Below are 22,824 nucleotides of genomic sequence, written 5' to 3'. Positions count from 1 at the left end.
CTGTACAGACACTGACTGGAAGCCTTTGTGTTATTATTATGTAACCATAAATCCAATCAGCATCATTTGACATCACACAGGCCACCTGGTCGTGGCCCAGAACAGCCACTGTCCTTTACTGTGCACCACTGAGCAGCTGCACAAGATGAGATGGAAGTTAAGGTGCAATTAAAACTACTTTTCTTGCCCCATAGCACAGAATGACTCTGACACATCTGCAAGGGGTTGATAGAGTTGTTGATTTACAACAGAAACTCAATGATTTCATGCCTCTGAACAGGTGAAAGTCAACATTATCCGCAGTTTTGATACTTTTCCAAACTCATTAGTTGGAGACAGAAGAGAAGGAAGTGTGAGAGTTGAACTACAGTGAAGAAATTGCTCAATTGCAGCATCATTAAAAGGGTGCGGAATTGGAATAGCGTTTTTATGAGAACCTGGGAGCTCGTTTCTGTCATCACAAATGCCACAGTGTTTTGCATAACCAAGGTTATAAAATAATAGGCTGATGATGGAAAACTCAAGGTCTGAGCAATGACCGCAGGAATTTGCTGAACACTCTGTAACGGCGCTGTGGCACAAACAGGGTCGTTAAGGTTGAATAAGTACAGGCTTAAGTCCCAGAATAGCTAATTAATATACAGCATGGGCTCTTGGAGACTCACGGGAGGCCAGACACAACAAACACAGGCGAGGAGGGATGTATAAAAAAAATAGGCTGCACTTTATCATTTTGTTGGTGGAGGTAGTAAAAAAATACCATAAATGTAAGATTGAAAAAAAGGATGTGTCTCTGTGTTTGTATCAGATTTTGAATCCTAATGCATTCTCAGCGTGTAGCAGAGCTAATCTTCCATACATGCATTACAGCGTTATCAATGATTCTTTTGAAAGGGCCCCATGAAACGTTTGTTTTTGATTACCAAAGGAGAGGCTCAGCCAGGGCTGCCCAGTCAGGGGTATCGGAGATAAATGTCTTTTAGTGATTGGCCGTCCCACACATCTCTCATCAAATATTCATGCTGGAGACTTGGGAGACTTCCGAGGATGCAGGGATATAGGATATTCTCCCATCAGTCTAGCGCTGGGATGGGTAGTCAATGTCTGAGCAAAGAGCCGCCTCCAGAAGAACTCGGCTGTTCAAGGCTGTGGAGGCCGGCAGGAAACTTCTCCTCTGAGGTATCGTGCTGTACATCTCAATTTCTGATTGTTGCTCATTCTCCTGCGCTGGGAGGGGGGGGTGTGTGATCTCTAGGATTGTGAAGGTTGCTTTTGAAGTCTAAAACTTTAAAGATTATGGATTTCTTGATTTAAATTTTAAACACTGCAGCGATCCACTGGAAGGTGGGCTCAGTGATGCAGCCTGCTTTTTGCTTTCTCATGAATGTTTGCCTTCAGAGTCCACAGCTGTTAAAGATGTGTGCACTTATTCATCTGAACAACCTTTTTCATTCAAGCATGATGTTACTATTCTGACTGATTTTAACAGTCTTCAAATGCTAATTTTGTTAGCATCACCGTGGTTCCCTCATCAAGAGGCCAGTCGGATTTTTCTATTGGATTTTGGCTTATTTCAGAAAATAAGCTCTGTGGCAAACAAACATTTATGAAACTTACACATTTTGTCTAGCAAGTTAATCCTCATGTGAACACCATTTTTAAGATTTTTGAAGATTGCCAGAAGTAAAAAGCTAATGTTAGGCTATCTTGGTTCAGACTATAGGAACTTTGTGTAATTATTTCATTAGTTTAAGAAGCATGGGCACAAAGCTAGCTAGCAGCACAGCAAAGGAGCAGCTCAGGAGCAGCAGAGCAGTGTTTCATTACATGATTACTTTGGTACAAACATTTACCCAACACTGTGGGAGATAGCCTTTTGAAATTTACTTGACTAACTGAAAATCTACCCACATTTGGCACTTGATTAATTATGGACCCTGTTCCTGGGTAACTCTTTTCTCACATGACTAGTACTCTCAGGGCCGTACCTGACTCAGAACTATGTCAGTTGAATCAGATTTGGCTTTTCAGTTTTTTCTTTTTTCCATATACAGTTTGAGAGTTAGAACAGGGTTCAGTGTGACAGTGACATTCACGTAATAAAGTAAACAAGCTAACTACGCTAACAACGAATTGGAAATGTGCAACAATATTTTTTGCTAACAGCAGATATCACACAAAAGCCAGAGACTGTGTCATATTAGGTTTCTGTGAGCTGTAAGTTCACCACTGCAGAAGGCAGGAGATGATGTTATTTCAGAGCCTGACCATGTCATGACGGATCAACTTCAGACCCAAATGCAAACACAACCAGGAAACTGGGAATATTTAAAGGCAGTTTATTGCAGTTTGAAGATGGGGGGCTGAGGGCTGGAGTGAAATGATGGCTGAGGTGGGCAGGGAAGAGCAGAGCAGAGCAGGCTGACATGAAACTGGCGTGGTGAACCTGAGACACAGAACAAAGTGTGAACTGAGGTCCAAAAAGACAAAGTGTCAAACTAAGAAGTTGGCCTTGAGTCTGTACTGCAGAGGAGACTGGACGATCTGGCAGAGTCTGGAGGTCTGAGCCGGGTTTTATACTGCAGTGGCTTATTAATGAGGTTCAGGTGTGCAGGTTCAGCAGCTGCTGGCACTCAGGAGGATTGGCAGGAGGAGGGAACCAGGGGGCCACGCCCAGCAAACACACAGAGGCAGACTGAAAACAAGCATGAGAGGCCGTTTACACATGGCCGGCTATTTTCATAAACGGACATTTCACTGTCTCCGCTTTGAAAAAGATCTTCGTTTACACTTACCCGTGTATATATACACAAGAGCACGCCAAACCTGTAGGTGGCAGTGTAACGAGAAGCTCAAGCCTTCCATGTATCCATTGTCACCATAGCAACATAGGTTGCACTTTTGACACAGGCGCAAGTTACGGCGCATACTGTGACGTCGGCTGAGTTTTCCAAAATCTCCACTCTGGCCGGAGTTTTTAGAAAGACTCGTTTTCAGAGGAGAAATCTCCGTTTGCGTGTAAACGAAAGGCACAAACGAAGGAAGATGTCTCCGTTTATCAAACAGCCTCTGAGACACTATACAGAGGAAACAGAAAACACAAGGGAACTGATAGGACAAAGTTTCTCTTCCTATGAGCAGCGTCACAGCAAGGAACGCTCACTCAGCAACTAAATCCAAAGTGTTCCTTGAAGCACAAAGCATGCTGACTGACCAACACCAAAAACTGCGGGGAGACTGAGTGGTTTCCAACTGATGATTCAAACCTCCAGCTGTAAGGAAGCAGCCCATTTAGGTCCTGTCTACATGTATAGACATATTTTTAAAAATGGATATTTTTCCCTCCATTTTAAGAAAAAATTCTGTTCTCACAACCTTTTATTTTACAAAATATCTGTCCACACTAGAACACAAAAATGACTTCAAACGCTCGTTAGCTGTCCTGCACAGTTCACAAAGGGAGTAAAGTGTAAAGGTCAGCATTACTTTTTTAATAACACTTACAAGAGATCTCATCACCATTGATTCTGTTTCGATAGAAGGATGAAGGAGCTCACTCAAAGATCTGACTGATGCTCTGGAAATGGGAACAGGTGAATTAATATATAAGTGAATTATATATTAATTCACACCCGTACAGTTGTCATGAATGTTGAAATTAACAGAGACCCAAATTGGTTTTTGTACTAGACTGTAAACATGTTTATTTCTGCTGTAAAGTTCTGACATGGGGGTCTATGGGGATTGACTCGCTCTTGGAGCCAGCCTCAAGTGGACATTAGAGGAACTGCAGTTTGTGGCACTTCGTTTTCCAGCTCCAGATATTGCCGTTTGGATGAAACTACCAAGTCATTAATATTTTAAACACAGCATCTATTTTTTTTTCTACCAAGTGGAGGATTCTTTTTAAAGTACCTAAAAACAATCTGAGTTCATCAGACTATAAATTACTGTGACACTAACTGGGACCAAATTTGACCTCTGTGATATGTGGTGGAATTTTTATTTCACGCATCATGAGCATGGCTGAGTCACATAATTGAAACACAGACGTCCATCTGGAGTTAATATGAATCACAGTAGGACTCCAGGAGACACTATACCTGTGAGCAAACAGGGCTGATACCTCATGAGATCACTCAGTCACACCTGTGAGCCCATTATTTAAACAGAGGTACTTATAGAGGTACAGAAAAAAAATCTATGAGCCCACAGTGTCCAAAATGATTCAGTGTCAGTGGACCACCTCCAAAAAACCTGACATGTCATGATATCAATTCAACTTTTACTACATACATTTTCACCATAAGGGACAGACTGTAACGTATCTTAATGTTTTTAGATGGGGCCAGAGGCGTTATGTCTGTCCGTCTGTCCCATTCTCATGAACGTGCTATCTCAAGAACACCTTCAGGGAATTTCTTCAAATTAGGCACAAATGTCCACTTGGACTTAAAAATGAAGTGATTAGATTTTTGGGGTTAAAAGTCAGGGTCAAGGTCAAGGTTGTTGTGGCCTCTTCTGTCTCATTCTCTGTGATATCTCAAGAATGTCTTCAAGGATTTAAAAAAAAATGGCACAAATATTCACTTAGACTCAAGGATGAAGTGATTCGATTTAGTGGTCAGAGGTCAGAAATCAAGGTCACTTTGACCTTGCATCTGTCACATTCTTGGGAATGTGACATTCCTCAAATTTGGCACAAACATTCACTTCACGTCAAGGATGAACTGATTGTAATGCGGTGGTTAAGGGTCTCTTGTGACCTTGCTTCCATATTATCACGTAAAAGTGGTATCTCAGAAACACGTAGAGGAAATATCTTCACATTTGGCACACACTTGTACTCACGAGCTGATTAGATGTTGATGGTCAAAGGTCAAGGTAACTGTGACCTCATCTGTCGTATTCTTGTGAAAGCGATATCTCAAGGAAACCCGGAGGGAATTTCTCGAAATTCGGCACAAAGAGCTAGTTGGACTAGGTCAGAGGTCACTGTGACATTGCATCCATCTTATTTAAAAAACTAACTTGGTGTCTCAAGAAGGCCTTAAGGGAATTTCCTCAAATTTGGCACAAACACCCACTTAAGAATGAACTGATTAGAAATGAGTCGTCAAAGGTCAAGGTCACTGTGAGTTCCCAAAACATGTTTTTGGCCATATCTCAAGAATTCAGGCACTAATTAAGACAAAACTTGAAAACATGATAAAATAATGAAGGTCAAAAGGTCAGCTTGACTGTGACATCATCATGTTTTAACGTCATATCTCAGGAACAGAAGGGGAGACATTTGGTCAGATACTGAATTGGTGACTCTAATTTTGAAACTGTGCTGATTGTATAGATCTGATGTGTGTGAAGCATCAGTGTGTTCACTGACATGGATGGAAACTGTAACTGCAGCTTGATGGGTTCATGGAGCCATTCAACCACAGAGCAGTAATATGTGTTTAGATATTGGCTTTTTGTATATTCTGGGACGGGCACTTTTTGTCCACAGTGTTCAGTTTTCAGACGCCCTTTTTTCTAATGACACTGATGATTCTTGACTGAAATGGAGGCTGCACCTTTAAATTTACCTGAGTACTTTCAGCTGCTGTGATTAAATGTAAAAACCCAGCTGTGTGTGAGCTCACATTCAGCTCTTTGGCCGTCGACTCCCTGCTTGACCAAAAAGCTCATTCCCTAAGAGCACTTCAATGTATGCGCTGTCATACTGGGTGAAACTGGGCCATCTTATTGTGTCTCCAGTCCTCATTTCAACACGGAGCCTTTTGAAAAGCCTGCCAGTGCTCCGTCCTCCCCTGCACTAAATGTGTAGGGAGGAGATAGTGCGTTCTCATGTTATCTGCCACCGGCCTCTTGCCCCTTCAGCCATTTTCTCATTTCACAGATTTGACCAGGAGGTGACCTTGGCTTTTTAAGTGCTTTTAAGGCAGAGCCAAGTCTCCTCTTCCTTTTTCCTGTCTCACAAATGGAGACAGAGAGAGAGAGAGAGAGAGAGAGAGAGAGAGAGAGAGAAGGAAGGAGAGGGAGAGGGAGAGGGGATTTCTTTGCAGTCTTTTCTTCAGTGGCCTTTTTTCTCCTCCTTTTCTTTTCATCCTCTCTCCTGCCCGTAGCCACTGTCCGTTTTTTTTATGGAGTAGACATGATGACAGGCTGTTGTCTGCTAATTCAAGTGGGTCTGTGCTTTTAATGTAGGGAATGGCCTCAGGGGAGCTGCAGCATATGTTTATGGCATATGACGTCAGGCACAGAGGGCAGTCAGGGAGTTTGAAGTCAGGGAGACACACAGTCTATTAGCCGGATGTGATATAACAAAGAACTAATTGAATATCTTTGCCCTGGAGAGTACTTCACAATATTCAAATACTAATCATCTTGTGTCTCAGATGTACGCAATAATTTATATCACTGGCCGCATCTTCACAACCTCACACAAGGGACGGGGAAGAAATAAGGACCATATGCATGTGTCTGCATGCGTACAGGGGGTGTACACATGTCAAGTGTGTTTTCTAGTGGAAATAAACAGGCGGCATCACACTCCTCCATCGCCCTTCCTCCCAAGTGCACCCCTGGCAGAGCGCTAATCTGGGTCAAAGTGCTAACTGCTTAGAAGGGCCGTGGAGAGGTTCGGCCACATATGAATCATTTCTCACGCCTCCCCGTCCTCATTATGCTCACCGCAGCTGGAACGGCTTTCATGTTTTCCTCTAACCTTAAACACTCAGACAACAGTCTGAAAGCTTCAACCGCATCCTCAATCTCTCTCACGCCGGGACTGTTGGTGACTCTTCCCATCACTGCGGAGAGTCCGAGAGCCTCTCAGCAGCCCTCCGTGATGAAGCAAGTGCTGTGCATGTTGCCGCATCATCAGCACATTAAGCTCTTTGATTGCACTCAGTTTGTGTTTCATGATAAATGCAGTCTCCCTTTCATATCGCTGATGGCGTTTTGTGTCATTGATGGCTGTCCAGAGATGGCACGAGTCCATCCACAGCTATAAATGATATGAGACCTTTTCCTCTCCAGCCAAGTAACCAGGAATCAAACAGGGGGAAAAATATAGACCGATCTGAGGAAGCTCTTCACAATCACATTTCAATTACGGCCCGGGCTGGATGATCTGGGCGATTGTAGTGCAGAAGGGAAAGGGCCACAGCCGTTTGTTCTAAATGTTTTGATGCTCGATTGCTCTGAAGGCAGCATCAACGGGTGGCACATGCTCAGTATTTCATGAGAGTGTACTCGAGCTCGCACCACCTGTGCCAGTGCTGCTCTGGAAAAAAAACAAGCCTTAATGCTGATGAATTGAAAAGCTTTGTTGATGTCTCCAACACATCCTGGAACGACAACAAGGCACCGTCCTCTCACTGCATGAGCTCAGAAAGGCAAGGCCACCAGGGCCATCCGGGATAGGAAAAGGCTGTTTGGAAATATTTTGTATCAGAGAGGCAGCCTGGCTGGGACCATTTGGGGTTTTTTCCGCTCCAAGGCTTGTCTTGCACACCGGTACCTTATGGGAGAACAGCTGGAAGTGCCGTTGTCACTGGACTGCTTGTTTCTCCCTCAAGGGGCCATGGTGGTGGTAGCGGTGGTGGCTGGTGGTGGTAGGGGAAGGGTGGTGCACTTGGACAGTGTGTCCGCAGGGAATGCATCACATTCAGCACACACACTCTCCCGTCTCCTCCACAACACCTCCTCTGCCCATTAGAATGAGTGAGCTGGAGCTGCTGACAGCAGTGACAGGCGCAGCGCAGGGAGGCGATGGAGGAGGCTGCTGCTGCTGCTGCTGCTGCTGCTGTTGCAGGGTGGTACATCTGTTTGAGTCCTTGATGCAACCGTCTGGCCTCCGAAGTTTGATGGAGCTGGGATTGGTAAAGCACGCCAGCTCTGGGACCATTTTATGATCAGAAAACCACTTGACAGCTTCCAGATGCAAACAAAAAACAGAGCAAAAGAAGAGTTTGTGTTGTCGCTTTGAATAACGAGATGAGTCCCTTTGGAAGATTACCTTTGTGGATGACTCCTCAAACATGATTGGCTGTTGCAGCACACATGGTTTACAGGAATTACATGTCGGATCTCGCAGCTTTCAGGCTTTAATTTACCACACTGTGCCTTGATAACAGCTTCACTGACAATTCCCCACTGCATCCCGATAATTAAGATCATTCCTGTGTTTCTACAGGGGGCGTGGATGTCTGACAAGGGTCTTAGTAGATGACAGATTCCTTTGTCTGGCAGCCTGTACGGACGTAGTAATTGGTAAACTTTCTGACCAATTTGAATTATTAACAAAACAGCCATTTCATAATAAAGGGATTTATTATTCTGCCCTGCGCCACAATTTTGTTATCAACAAAAGCCTTTGTTACTCTCGGCTTTTTATCAGGAAAGAAAATCCATTGAAAGTGGCTAAAGGCCTGACACAAAGCAACTGCTGAATCCCTGCAAATCTGCAGGCTTAATTGATTATTTGTGCAGAGCTGTATATCTGCAAGGTGCAGGATACCCAGGGGAAATAATGTAAAACAGATAACAAGATGAAATGAGGGAGAATTGCTTTCTGCTACCATTTTATTAATCTTTTCCCCTTTTTTTATTCACAATGAGTTTCCCATCTAGGTTTTCCCATTACAGAAACGTAGCTTCACATTTTGAAAATGGCGTGGCCTAAATCGAAAGTTGAGGGTTGATTCAAGCAGGCAAGAAAAGGGGTTTGTTAAGAGGTTATTTTGATTTCTGAATAACACATGGAGGGACTCAATGTTGTGTGCACCTCAAACTCCCAGAGGAGAACACTGTATTTTCAAATCTTATCTTCATTATTCTGCCTTCCTCAGTTCCCTGCCGGCATTCAAAGGAATGAATTCATTATGCTGATACTGTACACAAACATTTCCTTTTTCTTTTTTTTTTGAAAAAGCAATCTATTCAGATTTTTTTCTGACTCAGGTTTGCAGGTGCTTCTCCCCCTCAGCTGAGCCACGTGTTCTCTGAGGCATCCTTCCTCTTTTTTGCAGAAATAACTTTAAAGGAACAACCTTGGGAAGATGGGATGTGAAATTACTGTGGAGCTCGACTCATGTTTGTGGCATGTCCGCACCGTCCTTACCTTTTTTCCATTTACTCTGCTCCTCGCTCCCCTTTCACAGCGCTCGAAAAACAAATAGTGGTATTGTTGGCATGCAGGAGGATTACTTCCACTCGGCAGCAATCAAGCCATTACGAATGGAGAGGGAATGGGAGGCCTTTTGTTTTGTTTTGTTTCTGTGTTTTTTTTTGTTGTTTTTTTTTTGGTGTGATATAGAATTCTTGGCATTAGGTTGCACATCAGGCCAGACCATAATTGCCTTCTCCTCACTGGGGAGCTCCTTGTTTTCCATTTGAAGTCTGCCTCTGTCAGATTTCACCATTAGAGGGAGGGGGTGTAGCAGGGGAGAGGAAGACAATTCCTGGATCAGTCATTTCGTATGGGCTGCCAGAGAAGCATGGAGGACACTGAGGATGAATCCAGAGATAGCTTGCCAAGGTACTTTTTGCCTGGAACAAAGAAAATAATGGAATATTTCAAACAAAATATGCATAAAAACTAGGCCCTACTTTATCAGATATACTGTACTGTATCTAGTGTTCAGAAGATTACATGATATTGATTATTTATTCAACGAATGTGGTATTTAGCTGATTTTACATAATGGTAAATTAAATATTTTGGTTTAGGCAAAAAACAAGCCGTTTAAGACACGACTTGGGCTCTGGGATCTTGTGATGCACATTATCTGCTATTTTCTGACAGTTTAAGACTAAATGATTGGATAAAGAAAATTACAAATTCTACATTAATATTGAAAAACATCATTAGCTGCAATCGTAAAAATATGACATGCTTTTTGCTGCAGGATCTGGCTGATGGTACATGAGTTCTCTTCAAAAAATATTTCCAAGTCCTGAATTCTGTACTCCTAATTGCACAGGGCACTTTGTCGAATCATTGGGAACATTAATTTTTCGTCTTCATTATGATACTAGTTTATACAGAGATCTTCACATAATTTTCCAATTCCCTTGTTTCTCATATTCACTCCCTTGTGTATTCATCTTTCTGCACAGCAACATAATAACCTCCAGCTCACTGTGACGTCAAGGATTGATGGGCAAAAGATTTCCAGCTGAGAGCCATTTCAAAACCCCGAGGCGCTACTGGTGGTGTGAAATAACCAGGTGATAGTTTCCTTAGAGGATTTTTGGAGGCTTTCTCGTCATATGATTTTATTGGTCTCTTTCAGGAGCAACTGTAGTAACAATCAGAGGGGATTCTGGTTCCTGCACAGGGCTGTACACAGCTCAGAATTATAGTCAAATCAGATTTGGCTGAGGTGTCATGCCATGGTTCCCACAGTCCAAAATTCTGAAGCCCCATCAGTTCAAAAAGTGTCCCACAGGACTGAAAGCCCATTTTACCAACTGCCTGTTATTCCAAAAACAAACACCAATGTAAAAATGTTTTACCTAAGTTTATTTTGAAAAGGAGCGTATGTATGTAACAAGCACAAACATTTCCTGTGAAGTGTATTTTGAAAAGACACATTGCATGTAACGTCATTCCAGAATGTCAAAAACTGACACAGGAAGCTACCTGGTGCGACATTAGTTGATGTTCTGTCCACAGACAAAGGGGTGAAATGATGGCGACGGGTTTGCGTGAGAACGTGTCATCTAAGGAGAAGACAGGAGATAACATCATTTCAGAGCCTCTCTTCCTCACGGCAGCCACCTCTGTCTTTCTCAGATTCACCGTGAGTCTGTGTCTGCAGCTGCCTGTACCAGAGAGCAGCCTGAAAGCGAGGAGCGCTCACTCTGCAGCTACACCTGGGGACTGAAAATCTTCAGCTGTAGCTGCACACTGACTGACCAAAAAAAAAGGCTGCTCCACTTGAAGAACCTCAGCTCAATTGATGACTTGGATGTTCGACTTTCAGGGGGCAGCCCTACTCCTACTGTAGGAGGGTGTGTTTTAAAGCCAAACTGCACAAAAAGTAGCAGAGTTTATTGAATTTAAAAAATGCTGATGATCAAATTGAACATTTAGCCACAAAAATGGAAATCACACGCTCTGCTTTTGTCACAGTTTTGTCGCTGCCACCTCCCTCTATGTCAGTCTAACAGGATTTAACCTCTTACTGAGAGCACGCTTTTCAAAGGGACTTGTGAACAGACAGCTGATACGAGTTAAGTGCACAGCGCGTTGCCGGGTAGACGCGAGCGGAAAGCCAGTGTTGTGGTTTATTTGGTCCAGTTCACACACACACAGAGCATAATGGATATTTAACAGCCCCAGCCTGCTGGAAGTGTGCTGTGTCCTGAAATGGTGCCGGGGACATCTGAGGGAGTGTGTGTGACTGCCAGGATGACACACCCATTAAAACACACTTAGTCCCTTTCACTGCTGCAGTTCCACTCTGGATTCATGCCACAAGAATGAACACAACAACAGCAACATGCCTCCCTCTGGTTAATGGATGCTCACAGTGAATCATACCAACATCCATATATCCATATATACCTATTCCATATCCAGAATATACAGTAGAGACAGGGATGGTGACGTCTTAGGTGTTCTGCCATGCATCTCAGTCACAGTTAAATCTGGGGTAGGAGAAGCGAACATGTTTTCCAGCTGCGCCTTTGGCAGGATGAGCATCTCATCCTCTTCCTGCTCTGAGCCCACACTGAATTATTGAAATAAGAGAGGCGCCTCGCTTTGTCTTGTATCATCAGGATAGACACCCAAAACTCCAGCCTGAGAGATCAACTCCCCTCCAACATGAAGCAAAAAAAATGTTTAATTGTAGCCCTCCCAGCAGATCACGCAACAAACACCACTTAGCTTTATAGTGGGTCAGGAGTCTTGACATAGCTTCTGTTTGTGCAGAAGGGAAAGAGCAGCTGCTGAGTTCCCACCGAGGAAGATGAGACAGACTGGCGCTGAGAAGCCAGAGTTACCTGAGCCGTGGTGTCAGGAGGACTCTGGTGCTTGTAGCTTTGCAGCTGAGATTCCTCTAAAGTGACTCTAATGATTCTTCTCATCATCGTGCTGCACTCAGCTTTCTCCAGCAGAACTCTGCAATTTACTGCAGACATGCCACATAGAGTGGAGGCGATGCAACATATTCTAATTCAGCCTGTACCGTGTGTATTCAGGGCGTTTCTCACACAACATTAACACAGTAGCTCACAAAGAAAGAGTCTGTATTGTTATAAATATGGTTCAGTATTTTGGGTGTATCTGACTGGACACATGTTGACTCCAGCTGGCAGCATTGCGTCAGATCTCATGTTTTATTTAGAAAAAAATCAGCTTTTGCCATCTGATAGAAGGTGTCGGGCCCCACAGGTTGAGGTGAGGTTCAGACTGTTGAATTTGAAACAGACAGCCCCCCCCAGCGTTTCCAAGTGGTATGTTGCCGCTGTAGCACAGACAACTGGATTGTTTTCAGTTTTCCTCGGAGATCAGCAGATATCACAGTTTCAACAGTTACTTTGGTTGTTACATCATCACCATCAGCCATTTCTGCTACTGGGGATACTGCAGAGACCTTACAACAACTACGTTTATATGCACAAATACAAATACAATATTTCTACCAGGCTGCTTACATGTCTAATAAAAATGAATATTCCACTAATTTTTATAGTTTACATGCAGCCGTGGGTGGCACGGTGGTGCAGTGGTTAGCATTGTTGTCTCACAGCAAGAGGATTCCTGGTTCAACCTCGGGGTGTAAGAGCCTTTCTGCATGGAGTTTGCATGTTCTCCTCGTGTCAGCGTGGGTTTCCTCCAGGTGCTCAGACATGTTCTCCCCGTGTCAGCGTGGGTTTCCTCCAGGTGCTCCGACATGTTCTCCCCATGTCAGCATGGGTTTCCTCCGGGTGCTCCGACATGTTCTCCCCGTGTCAGCGTGGGTTTCCTCCAGGTGCTCCGACATGTTCTCCCCGTGTCAGCGTGGGTTTCCTCTGGGTGCTCCGACATGTTCTCCCCGTGTCAGCGTGGGTTTCCTCCAGGTGCTCCGACATGTTCTCCCCATGTCAGCGTGGGTTTCCTCCGGGTGCTCCGACATGTTCTCCCCGTGTCAGCGTGGGTTTCCTACAGGTGCTCCAACATGTTCTCCCCGTGTCAGTGTGGGTTTCCTCCAGGTGCTCCAGCTTCCTCCTGCAGTCCAAAGACATGCAGGTTAACTGGTGACTCTAAATTGTCCGTAGGTGTGAATGTGAGTGTGAATGGTTGTCTGTCTCTATGTGTCAGCCCTGTGATAGTCTGGTGACCTGTCCAGGGTGAACCCTGCCTCTCACCCAGTGTCAGCTGGGATAGGCTCCACCCCCCACGACCTCTAACAGGATAAGTGGTTATGGAAAATGAAATTAATGAATGCAGGCGTGCAGACTCTGATTAATGTTTCCTAACATGTCATTTATCATGTCAACACATGGAGATGGGGAACAGCTGGAGCTTGTTGTGCTATTTTGCTTCTCTGTGGCTAAATAGAATTTTTACACCTGCAGTGGAGTTATAAGAAGACATAAACTTAATCTTTTATTCCTTCAACCACCCTCTCAAAAAGGTGGGTGTGGTCATATTTGCTCATACCCAAAAACCTGTTGATAGGGGGTTAGTTGGTTGGAGTTGGTTTGGGTACAACGTACAGAGCTGACTGTAAGGCCGAGTGTTGCAAACTGCAAGACCCATATTCTGAATGCGCTGTGTACATGTTCAAAGGATGCTCCTAAAACCTAAATAATACCGACACATCCCACATAGCTTAATCAGAAAATGCCTCATTTGGAAAAAGGCCTATGGGCTCATTTATGCTCAATGTGTTCGAGACATATGTGGACGGAGCCTTCTGTCTGTATTCTACTTGTGTGTGTTTTTTCTGAAAGCTTACCCACGCTGACATGGGGAGAACATGCAAACTCCACACAGATGTGCCCCAGCTGGCCGGCAGGTTCAAACCAGGAACCCTCTTGCTGTGACGCAGCAGTGCCAACCACTGCACAGTAGTCAATATAAAACTGCAGCCATTAACCAGCTCACAGCTAAAGCAGCTCTGTAAATACACTGTGGATAGTGAAGGTAGTGCTGTGTCAGCATAAAAAATACCTGCTAAATATTGTAATTCCTGATAATTGGCGGCCACATTAAATCACTCTGGGTGGAAAATTGCAGAGAACAGGCCGTAGTGGATGGATATGTTAAATTCAGTTTTCAAGTGTGCACAAAGAGGTATCGACTCGCCGAATCCCAGGTGAGGCTGACTCCTGGTGCGAGTGATCGATGTGTGTGTGGTCATTGAACTGAGCTTAGAGGTAGTTTGTATTCTATTAGGCATCTCTGGGGCTTTGCAGCAGTGGAACAAAAGCGCATGCTGATGCCTAATTGCTGCCAAAGAAAAGACCAGTGCCATTGTTACATCTGTAGGCTGTTACAGCTGCTGTTTCCACCTCAGTCAGTCTCCGTTGCTATGAGAAGTTGCCAATCCTGTCGTGGCCGAGCCTGATACGTTATTCTGTTCTATGTGTTACAGCTTTCATTGCTGCTGATAAGCCTCCTAATATATGTTCATTTAGCGTCCACATCGGATGGATTTGTTTGTTTTATTTGTGTATGGAGACAGGGAAACACTCCACACATCATTTACTGACATATTAAAGGGCTATAAATCTATTTACTGAATAAGTCAATGGGTTTCTGTGCTTAGTTTCTGACAGACAGTAGGAAGTGACAAGGTTGTCACGTTAACCATGATTTTTTCCCCCATATCCTTCTGAGACCCTGTGTCCTCACATGAAGACATCCCATTGTGGGTTTCCTGCATCTTATCCTTCATTCTGCTTAACTTAGACCTGTTGTCCTCATTTGTGGAAACTTTTATGTTCCGATCCTGACACCGAAGTGGACAAGATATAAAACCTGATCAAATTTTATGGTTGGAACCGTTTTTTTGTGCTAAATATTGTCTGTAGTTTGACATGGCAACAAATTTGACCAATTTTAACAGCAATGAGCTAAAATGCTGTTAATAAGGAAGTACTCCTTTGAGGACACTGGGACTTTATTATGGTATTATTGTAGCATTTCACACAGGCCAGTTAGGTGTGACTGTTTTTTTTTTTTTTGCACAGTTATGTTCAGGCATTGGGCAATGAACAGCTTTGAACAGTCTTAGTCCTTTAGTTTCTCAGTGCGGCGCAGGGTGGCGAACCCCGCACAGAGCTAGTTTCGAGCAGTGCAACCTGAGCCGCGCTCAGTTTGGTAGTTTGGCAGACTGAGGTGCGCTGAGATGGGTGTGGCGGCGCAGCAGGGGGAGGTGTTGACAGATCCAGCTTGGCGCAGTGACAGTTTTGTGCCAAAAGGCTTCGTTGAAGGTGCGCTAAAAGCTCATCAGCTGAAACCAGGTCTACTGTCAGCGCAGGGGGAGCGCAGCCGGTGTAAGTTGAAGTTTGGCTGACTGGCGGACAGTGCGCACACGTCACCAAAACCTCACAGGCAGGTTTCCAGAATATCAGGCACATTAACGATGCAATAAATAGCCACACAAACCACTATTCAATGCAACTATCTGCAATCAGCACATAAATGTATCTCTATATCAACTGTCCCCTCACATCAGATGTCAGATCAAAGGGGATTGGCACCGTTTGGCACGTCTGGCACGTGTAATGGAAACCCAACCTGATTTGATTAACACAGCTGCAAACTAATGAGTTCACATCCCTCTCAGCCAACCACAAACAGCCACAGCATCAGATAGGGAGTATATATTCAGCATCTGTCATCTTAGAAAAGTCAAAAGAAAAGAAACAGAGTGAGACTGCGAGAGAGAAAGAGAGAGCGCGCGTGCACGAGAGAAACGCAACATTGATTTACAATTGTGGTGACCTCCTCCCAGGCTACCTTTGCATCATCAGCCCGTGGAGGTCTGTTCGCAGTTCCGTATATTCGTACACTGCGAGCTTGGACCTCCCGGACCAAAACTCTCATTACGCCTTCGTGCGGCGCATTTAAGGGCGAGGAGAGGGGCTCATTTGATAGGTGTGATGTGTGTAAAACCCACTCCACGCCTTCTCTCCTCCCTCTTTCTGACTTGCGCAGGTATGACAGAGGTGGGAAAGAGGAGTTGCTGCGCTAGGCGCACGGTGTGCCAAACTTGCAAAATCCGCCTGGCCACACCCAGTTGGCGAAGCGCAGGTGCACTGCGCCTCCGCCTCGCCCGGTCTGCGAAACTAGAGGCCTTAGACTTAAACAGTGACCTTTAACCCACAGAGTTACAACAAATTAAACAAATGTTGCATTGCTTGTCATTTTGTTTTGACATTAACAGTTTCATACTTTAATGCTCACTTGTGATTATTAAAATAAACCCATTGCCCCCATATTAGTTCATCATTTCCTCCAAAAACAACTTCCTGTTCAAAGACATTGCCTTGTTTTTTTATACATATCAGGTCTTACATTTCCAGTTAGCTCGGAGAAATTACAAATGCATACCAAACAAAAGCTTGGGTCTCAGGAGGATAAAGATTACCGACATGGGAGCAAAAGAAAATGTGCATCCAATGCAGCCTTACATCATATCAGCAAGTCTGACTCAAAAAATGAAACATCATAAGCTTCTTAAAGGTAATAATACTTATAGATGTTGCAGTAGATTACAGTAGAATACAGTAGACTGTATTGTGTCCATCCTGCATCTCCCTTGAAACAACCACCTCACTAAGGGGTGGACGGGGACAAAGGTTGGCCCAGACCACAATCCATCACACAAACGAGTCGTGTATATATTACATGATATAGAAGTGTAGCTTTCTCTCATCATTTGAGGGGACACATATTAAAAAGGAGTTCTTGAGCATCAAGCACTTCAAAAAGAGGTAGTTGTGTTGGCTCAAAAGGTTCATTGGCCCACCGGGACACTGCCCGGTCTGCCAGATGGCCGGTCCACCTCTGACCACACTGCTCCTGTTCCCCAGTTATTTATACTAGTTTTTAACTGATCCAGGCATCAATCAGGAGTTCACAAGAAAGCCCCAACAAAAGATTTAGTGAGATCCAGGCCCTCATGTCCGCCAACTCCCTGTCCTTCATAACACTAATACAGCTGAAGTGTTCTTGTATTGTTGTTGGTTTTTTATCACATAAATCAAAGCTTTTAACAGATCTTGAAACTGGTTTGTGACCAGAGGGGACGGCCACCAGAAACTGTTTCCTGCCCAGCTCCTGTGCAGCCTCCATCATGGTGCCAGTGAGTTACTGTGCACACTAACAGGGGTCCTGTCTGCTCGGTAGCTTTGGACAGTCTGTGTTCGCAACCAGAAGGAAAGTAAGGCTGGGAGCTTTTATCTGCTGCACCAGTCTCTGTTCAGTTTTTTATTATGTTTACGGGTTGTCTGTTCGTACTTACGTCTTTTTCTGATGAACGTGATATCTCAAGAACACCTTGAGGGCATTTCTTTAAATTTGATGCAAACGATGGGCTCAACGATGAACTGGTTAAATTTTGGTGGTTGAAGTTCAACGTGAATTTATTTATTTAACATATAATGCACATAACTGTGCATTATGTGTCTTATGTTTATCCTTATTCTTGTTTTTATTGTATTGATGTATATACTGCAGTGAACATTATGGCATAATACATATTTTATATTTCTGAATGTAACATACTAGTAACATACACAGTGCGCATATTTGTATATTTTACACACTTTGAGACTCTCAGCACAGTGAAAATAATTGTATTTCTAATATCTTAAATACTAGTGTTAAACAATGTAGCATTATACACATTTTTATTTCAATTTTATTTTATTCTATTACTTTACATTTACATACTCCTATTTAATACTCGTATTCTTGCTTATATTTCTCTATTCTTTACATCAGAGCAACTGTAATGAATCACAATTTCTCCTCTGGGATCAATAAAGTATTTCTGATTCTGATTCTAAACTCTTTCAAAGTCTTTCGTTACACCAATTAAATGAGTCTGGACAGACATGGACGTAAACTGCAACTTGACTGGTCAGTGGAGGCTTGTAACGGTGAGGGAGTGTTTCTGGTTTTCTGAGTATTTTTTTTTCCTGAACGAGGAGACAAGATACTTCAAAATCTCGCGAGAAGCTCCCACCTGGCACCTGCAAGTGACCCCTGCATCCATGTTGACTCCTGCTCATGGATGTATTTATAACGTTAGCTGACAAACGTGTATGGGCATGATTTCAGTTGTTAGGTAACGTTAAGCTCACAGTTTTTATTCATCATGCTGGACATTGTTACTCGTCACAAATTTGTCAGGTAACGTTGTCACAACCTGTTACTAACCTAACCTGTTACACTGAGCGATAGGCCTACACTAGAAGGATGAACATAGCTAGATTATCATACCCTGTGCGTAACTAATTACGTGCCTTACCCTTATTGATCCCGTAGCTGAAATTGTCTAGGAGCAGGAGTCACTTGCAGGTGCCAGGTGGGAGCTTCTCGCGAGATTTTAAAGTATCTCGTCTCCTCGTCCAGGAAAAAAAATTACCACGAAAAACAGAAAAAAAATACCACAAAAAACCAGAAAAAATACTCAGAAAAACAGAAAAATAAATAAATTACTTCGAAAAACAAAAAATACTCAGAAAAACAGGGCTTTTTTTTATTTGTCAAGTGAATGCAATACGCTTCCGTAATTTGGTGTTCATTTTTCTCATTAGTCTTTAATTTTATAAGATAAATGATAGATTGATAAATAATCATTTTTGAAAAGCTATATTAATGAAAGCAGTCATCCATTTTATATTCCATTCTGTCACTTTTCTTCTCATCTTTTGCCTTTTATCTCTTATCTTTTTTCTTATGGACCCCATATCTGAAATAAAGTGAAAATTAAATTGGCTTTTCCCTGAGTGATGGCCGCCTGTGACAGGAAAAAGTCACATTTTCACAACAAAAGAAGAGTAAGTGAGCTGATATGATCAGACAGAAGCCTCTCTTTTTGACCATCGTAGCATAAAGGATGTATAGAAATGCTGGCCGTCCACCACAGCACCAGCGTTCATCACTGAGCAGCTACAAATAGCAGCTGGGTGGCGGGTGTTGGTGCATGCAGTTACCAAGTGGTGTATAATTTCATTGTTATTAGTGAGGAGACATTTGAGTTGCATCAGTAATCCATTCTTCAGCACGTTGATATCCCTTACATGCTGCAGCGCGTTTAGTTTTTCTCTCAAGTGTTTTGCCAATCAGTGGATTTGGTCCACCTCTTTCCCTGAAAAGGACTTAAAACAGCACTCTGTCACACATCATTACAAGTCTGCTGAAGGATAATTATGATCCTGAGATAACCACGTCATACATGGCCGTATGATACTTAAATTAATTCCCCCACAATCTGTTGATGCTTGATACAAAGGCAAGTTATTGGCACGCAGCGTCTCCAGCTGACGACATTCAAAGCAAGCCACTCTAACGTGTCGCTTCTTATGTTTTTGTCATGCAGATCCCAGTGAGAGCCTGTACAGCATGAGGCTGGTGTGGAAATCCCTGGACAAGATGAGGTGTCTGAGGAAACGCTCCACCATCCCCTTCCTCGGCTTCCTCATCACCTTCCTCCTCTTCCTCAACCTCTACATTGAAGATGGCTACGTGCTGGTCAGTACATGTGTGTTGTGTATGTCTTAGATTAAAGTGCCCACTGAGTGTTTCTACCCTTTTTTTAACCTTTTAAAAATGGGCATTCAGCAGACAGATCCTGTTTAAGCTGATATACAGACCCGCTTCCAAAAAAGATGGGATGTGTGTTAAATATCAAAAACAGAGTGCAATGATTTTTAAATCCTTTTAACATACATTCTATTTAATACAGTATAAATGTTCAAACTGATAAACTTTATTGTTTTTTGTACATATACATTCATTCTGCAACAGGTTATGCTAAGGTTGGGACAGGAGTGTGTTTCCCTCCGTGTGACATCATCACCTTTTTCTTTGACCAACACTCAGTGAGTGTTTGGGAACTGCAGACAGTAACTGTTTTCTTGCTTGATATCCGACTTCAGTGACTCAACAGTCCGGGGTCAACATTGTTATATTTTGTGCTTCATAATGTTCCACACATGTTCAGTGGGAGACAGGTGTGGACTGGTACCTGCAGTCCTTTACTGCAAAGCTAACCCCCAAATTCCACCAGATGCGTGTTGGTTGCATCTGCGCTCCGGAACGGCAGCGCAGCCGATACGTTTCAATTCTAGTCAATGTGTGTGCTTCCACCGGCTGCGGCTGTGCTGCGTTCCGGCTCCGTCACAGCTGCGGTGCTCCAGAGCCCTCCGCAACAGATACGCAGGACTAGTCTGGGGCCGTTTAGTGGCTGTTTTGGTAAGGAGCCGGAACTAGGGCCAGAGAGACAGGATCTGGAATTCGATGGATGTGCCTTTCCGTCAAAATAAAAGCATCAAGCTAATAAAAATGCAGTGAAACGTTTTAATTTAATCAATGGTGCACCAGAATTTAAAGTTTTACTTTGGTGAACACTCTTACTTTGGTGAATTTGGTGAATTCCGGATCCGCTCTCTAGAACCAGAATCCAGACAAAATTCAGAGTGAATGGAAACCAGGCTCTTCCCCGTATGTGAAGAGCCTGGTGACACGAGGCTATGCAGGACTTCTATTTTTGCTGGACGCCGGAGCATAACGCTGCAATTCAGCACAGAGCAGATCATACGGGGCAGGAAGTCGTGCGCAGACACAAAATCCAGTTAATTTTCAAAATAAAATACACAGTGTTCACGGCAGATCATGTTTCCCTGCACTACACCTTGAAAATGTCATAATGGGCGGAGGCAGGCCTGAAGTCAACAGGTCAGAGGTTTTCAGACGTCATTTCACCCCGCTGACACCACGGATGAGGAGATACTAATCATGGAGGTGCACCCAGATGTCTTCCTACTACTCCTCTGGTTTTGTGGTTCTGTTTATGGAAACAACATCTTGTTGTATTGTGCAATTATGCGTGAATTTGCGAGATCTCGTGGGTCCTCGTGACTCCCAATGTCCGGCGGAGCTGCACTGCTCTGCACAACAAACGCAGCCGGTGGGTGTTGACGGACGGCGGAGCACGCAGGGTATAACCAGCACAGCCATTCCACAATGGCCACGCATCCAGTGGAATTCTAGCGTAAGGCACCAAACCCCCAGCTGCTCAGGGTGCCTGTCCATGGGCAGCCCCCCTCGCTCTGATATCTCTCCATTAAATGCACGTAATAATAATCTTTACATGTCAACAATTAAAACAGACGGGACATAAAAACTACAACTTTTAGTGTGTTTTAAGAAGGGACTTGAGAGATCACTGACTCCGCCGACCTGATTTCCTCAGGCAGATTGTTCCAGAGCATCGGGGCCCTGACAGCAAACACTCTGTCCCCTTTAGTTTTCAGCCTCTGGAACAGACCAAAGACCTCTGCTGCCCGAGCACCTCAAAGTACGTCATGGCATGTACGATATAAGAGGTCCGAGGTAGAGCTGTATAGGTCCTGTTTGTGCATTTGTGTATTTCAGGCCTGTGTTTATATGACAACCTCTTCTCCTTCTCCCAATTATTATGGTTTTGCTCAGGTTGTACAGATTTTAGGGACATGAAGCATTTGAAGATACTCTAAGAAATTAATCACAATGAGCAGAAATACCAGTGCAGGAGTCAAAGGGTTAATGTTTGAACATCATATTGGACTGAATATGCTTTTGAAACCCAAAATCTTGTCGTCTGTTCCCTGTGTTCATGTTGTCCCTTTTATAATTGCTTGTTTTTTACATAAACATGTTTAAATTTTCATAACGTGGACCCAAGTCGAAATCATCCACACGATTTATTTCTTATTCATGATGCCATCAAAACTTGGTGATCACAGTACATTATCCGTGTTTGTTATTTAAATTATTAAGAGGTAGTTCACATTTTCAACTCTCTGCTGCTCTTCTCAAGTCCATTTGCTCTGCTATGCAAACTGCCTGCAGGGATTTTAGGATTCCCTTTGTCTCCAGACGTCAAGGGTTAGCTCCGCCACGTCAAAACATATTGTCTCAAGTTTGTACAGGATGTTAGAGACTAGTTTAAGAAAACAAAAGTCTGTTCTGTCCCTTTTCTGCAGCAGTTATGACAGTTTGTACATGTTTTTTTCTCCCACTGTTTTGCACATAAGTGAAGTAATGTCGTGTTTTTCATGTTGTGTTTCAGGAAGGTGATAAAAGGCAGCTTCGGGAAACATCGGTCCACCCTTCCAGCTCAGAGCGATACGTTCACACCTTCAGAGACCTGAGTAATTTCTCTGGAACCATTAACGTCACCTATCGTTATCTGGCTGGTACCCCACTGAACCGCAAGAGTAAGTTTGTTTTCAAGAGAAATTTACATTGACTGTTTTTTTTATGAGCTCGGGGGAGTTACAGTGAGTCATAGAGGAAGTGTGAACACGAGCTGAGAACAAGAACTTAAACTTAAAAATCTGTGACGTTAGGATTTAAAGCACGGCGATAAAAAGCAACGGCTCCACAGAGACAGTTTTTCCTCAAAATTAAACACTATACACACTCCTCTTCTCAACTATAGCATGATTTAGTCACCAAGTGTTTTTGACGTTTCACCTACAATAAGCACAAAGCTCTAATTTGACGTCTGAGCCTCAAAATGTTTCCCAGGACTGTTGACAAAAATTCATCACTGGTTATCAAACTGCAAACGTTATTTCATCATATGTATTCCTTATTGGAAA

General features: G+C 43.5%; 1 protein-coding gene across 4 annotated transcripts in view; it reads left to right on the top strand.

The window, feature by feature from the left end:
- Positions 1-22,824, top strand: part of mgat4c (mgat4 family member C) — a 190,097-nt gene that overhangs the window by 159,100 nt on the left and 8,173 nt on the right. For 3 of the 4 annotated variants that reach the window (XM_049573050.1, XM_049573051.1, XM_049573052.1), the window contains 2 exons: positions 19,557-19,708; positions 22,290-22,437. In XM_049573050.1, the coding sequence (XP_049429007.1) occupies positions 19,580-19,708; positions 22,290-22,437 (277 nt within the window). In that variant the 5' untranslated portion in view covers positions 19,557-19,579. Of the gene's footprint in view, positions 1-9,522; positions 9,542-10,122; positions 10,234-19,556; positions 19,709-22,289; positions 22,438-22,824 lie in introns of those variants that run through there. The other variant, XM_049573053.1, reaches the window with a different exon arrangement.

This window comes from Epinephelus fuscoguttatus, linkage group LG4 (assembly GCF_011397635.1).
Source record: "Epinephelus fuscoguttatus linkage group LG4, E.fuscoguttatus.final_Chr_v1".
Classification (NCBI taxonomy): Eukaryota; Metazoa; Chordata; class Actinopteri; order Perciformes; family Serranidae; genus Epinephelus; species Epinephelus fuscoguttatus.
This window is presented reverse-complemented; position numbering and strand designations above follow the sequence as displayed.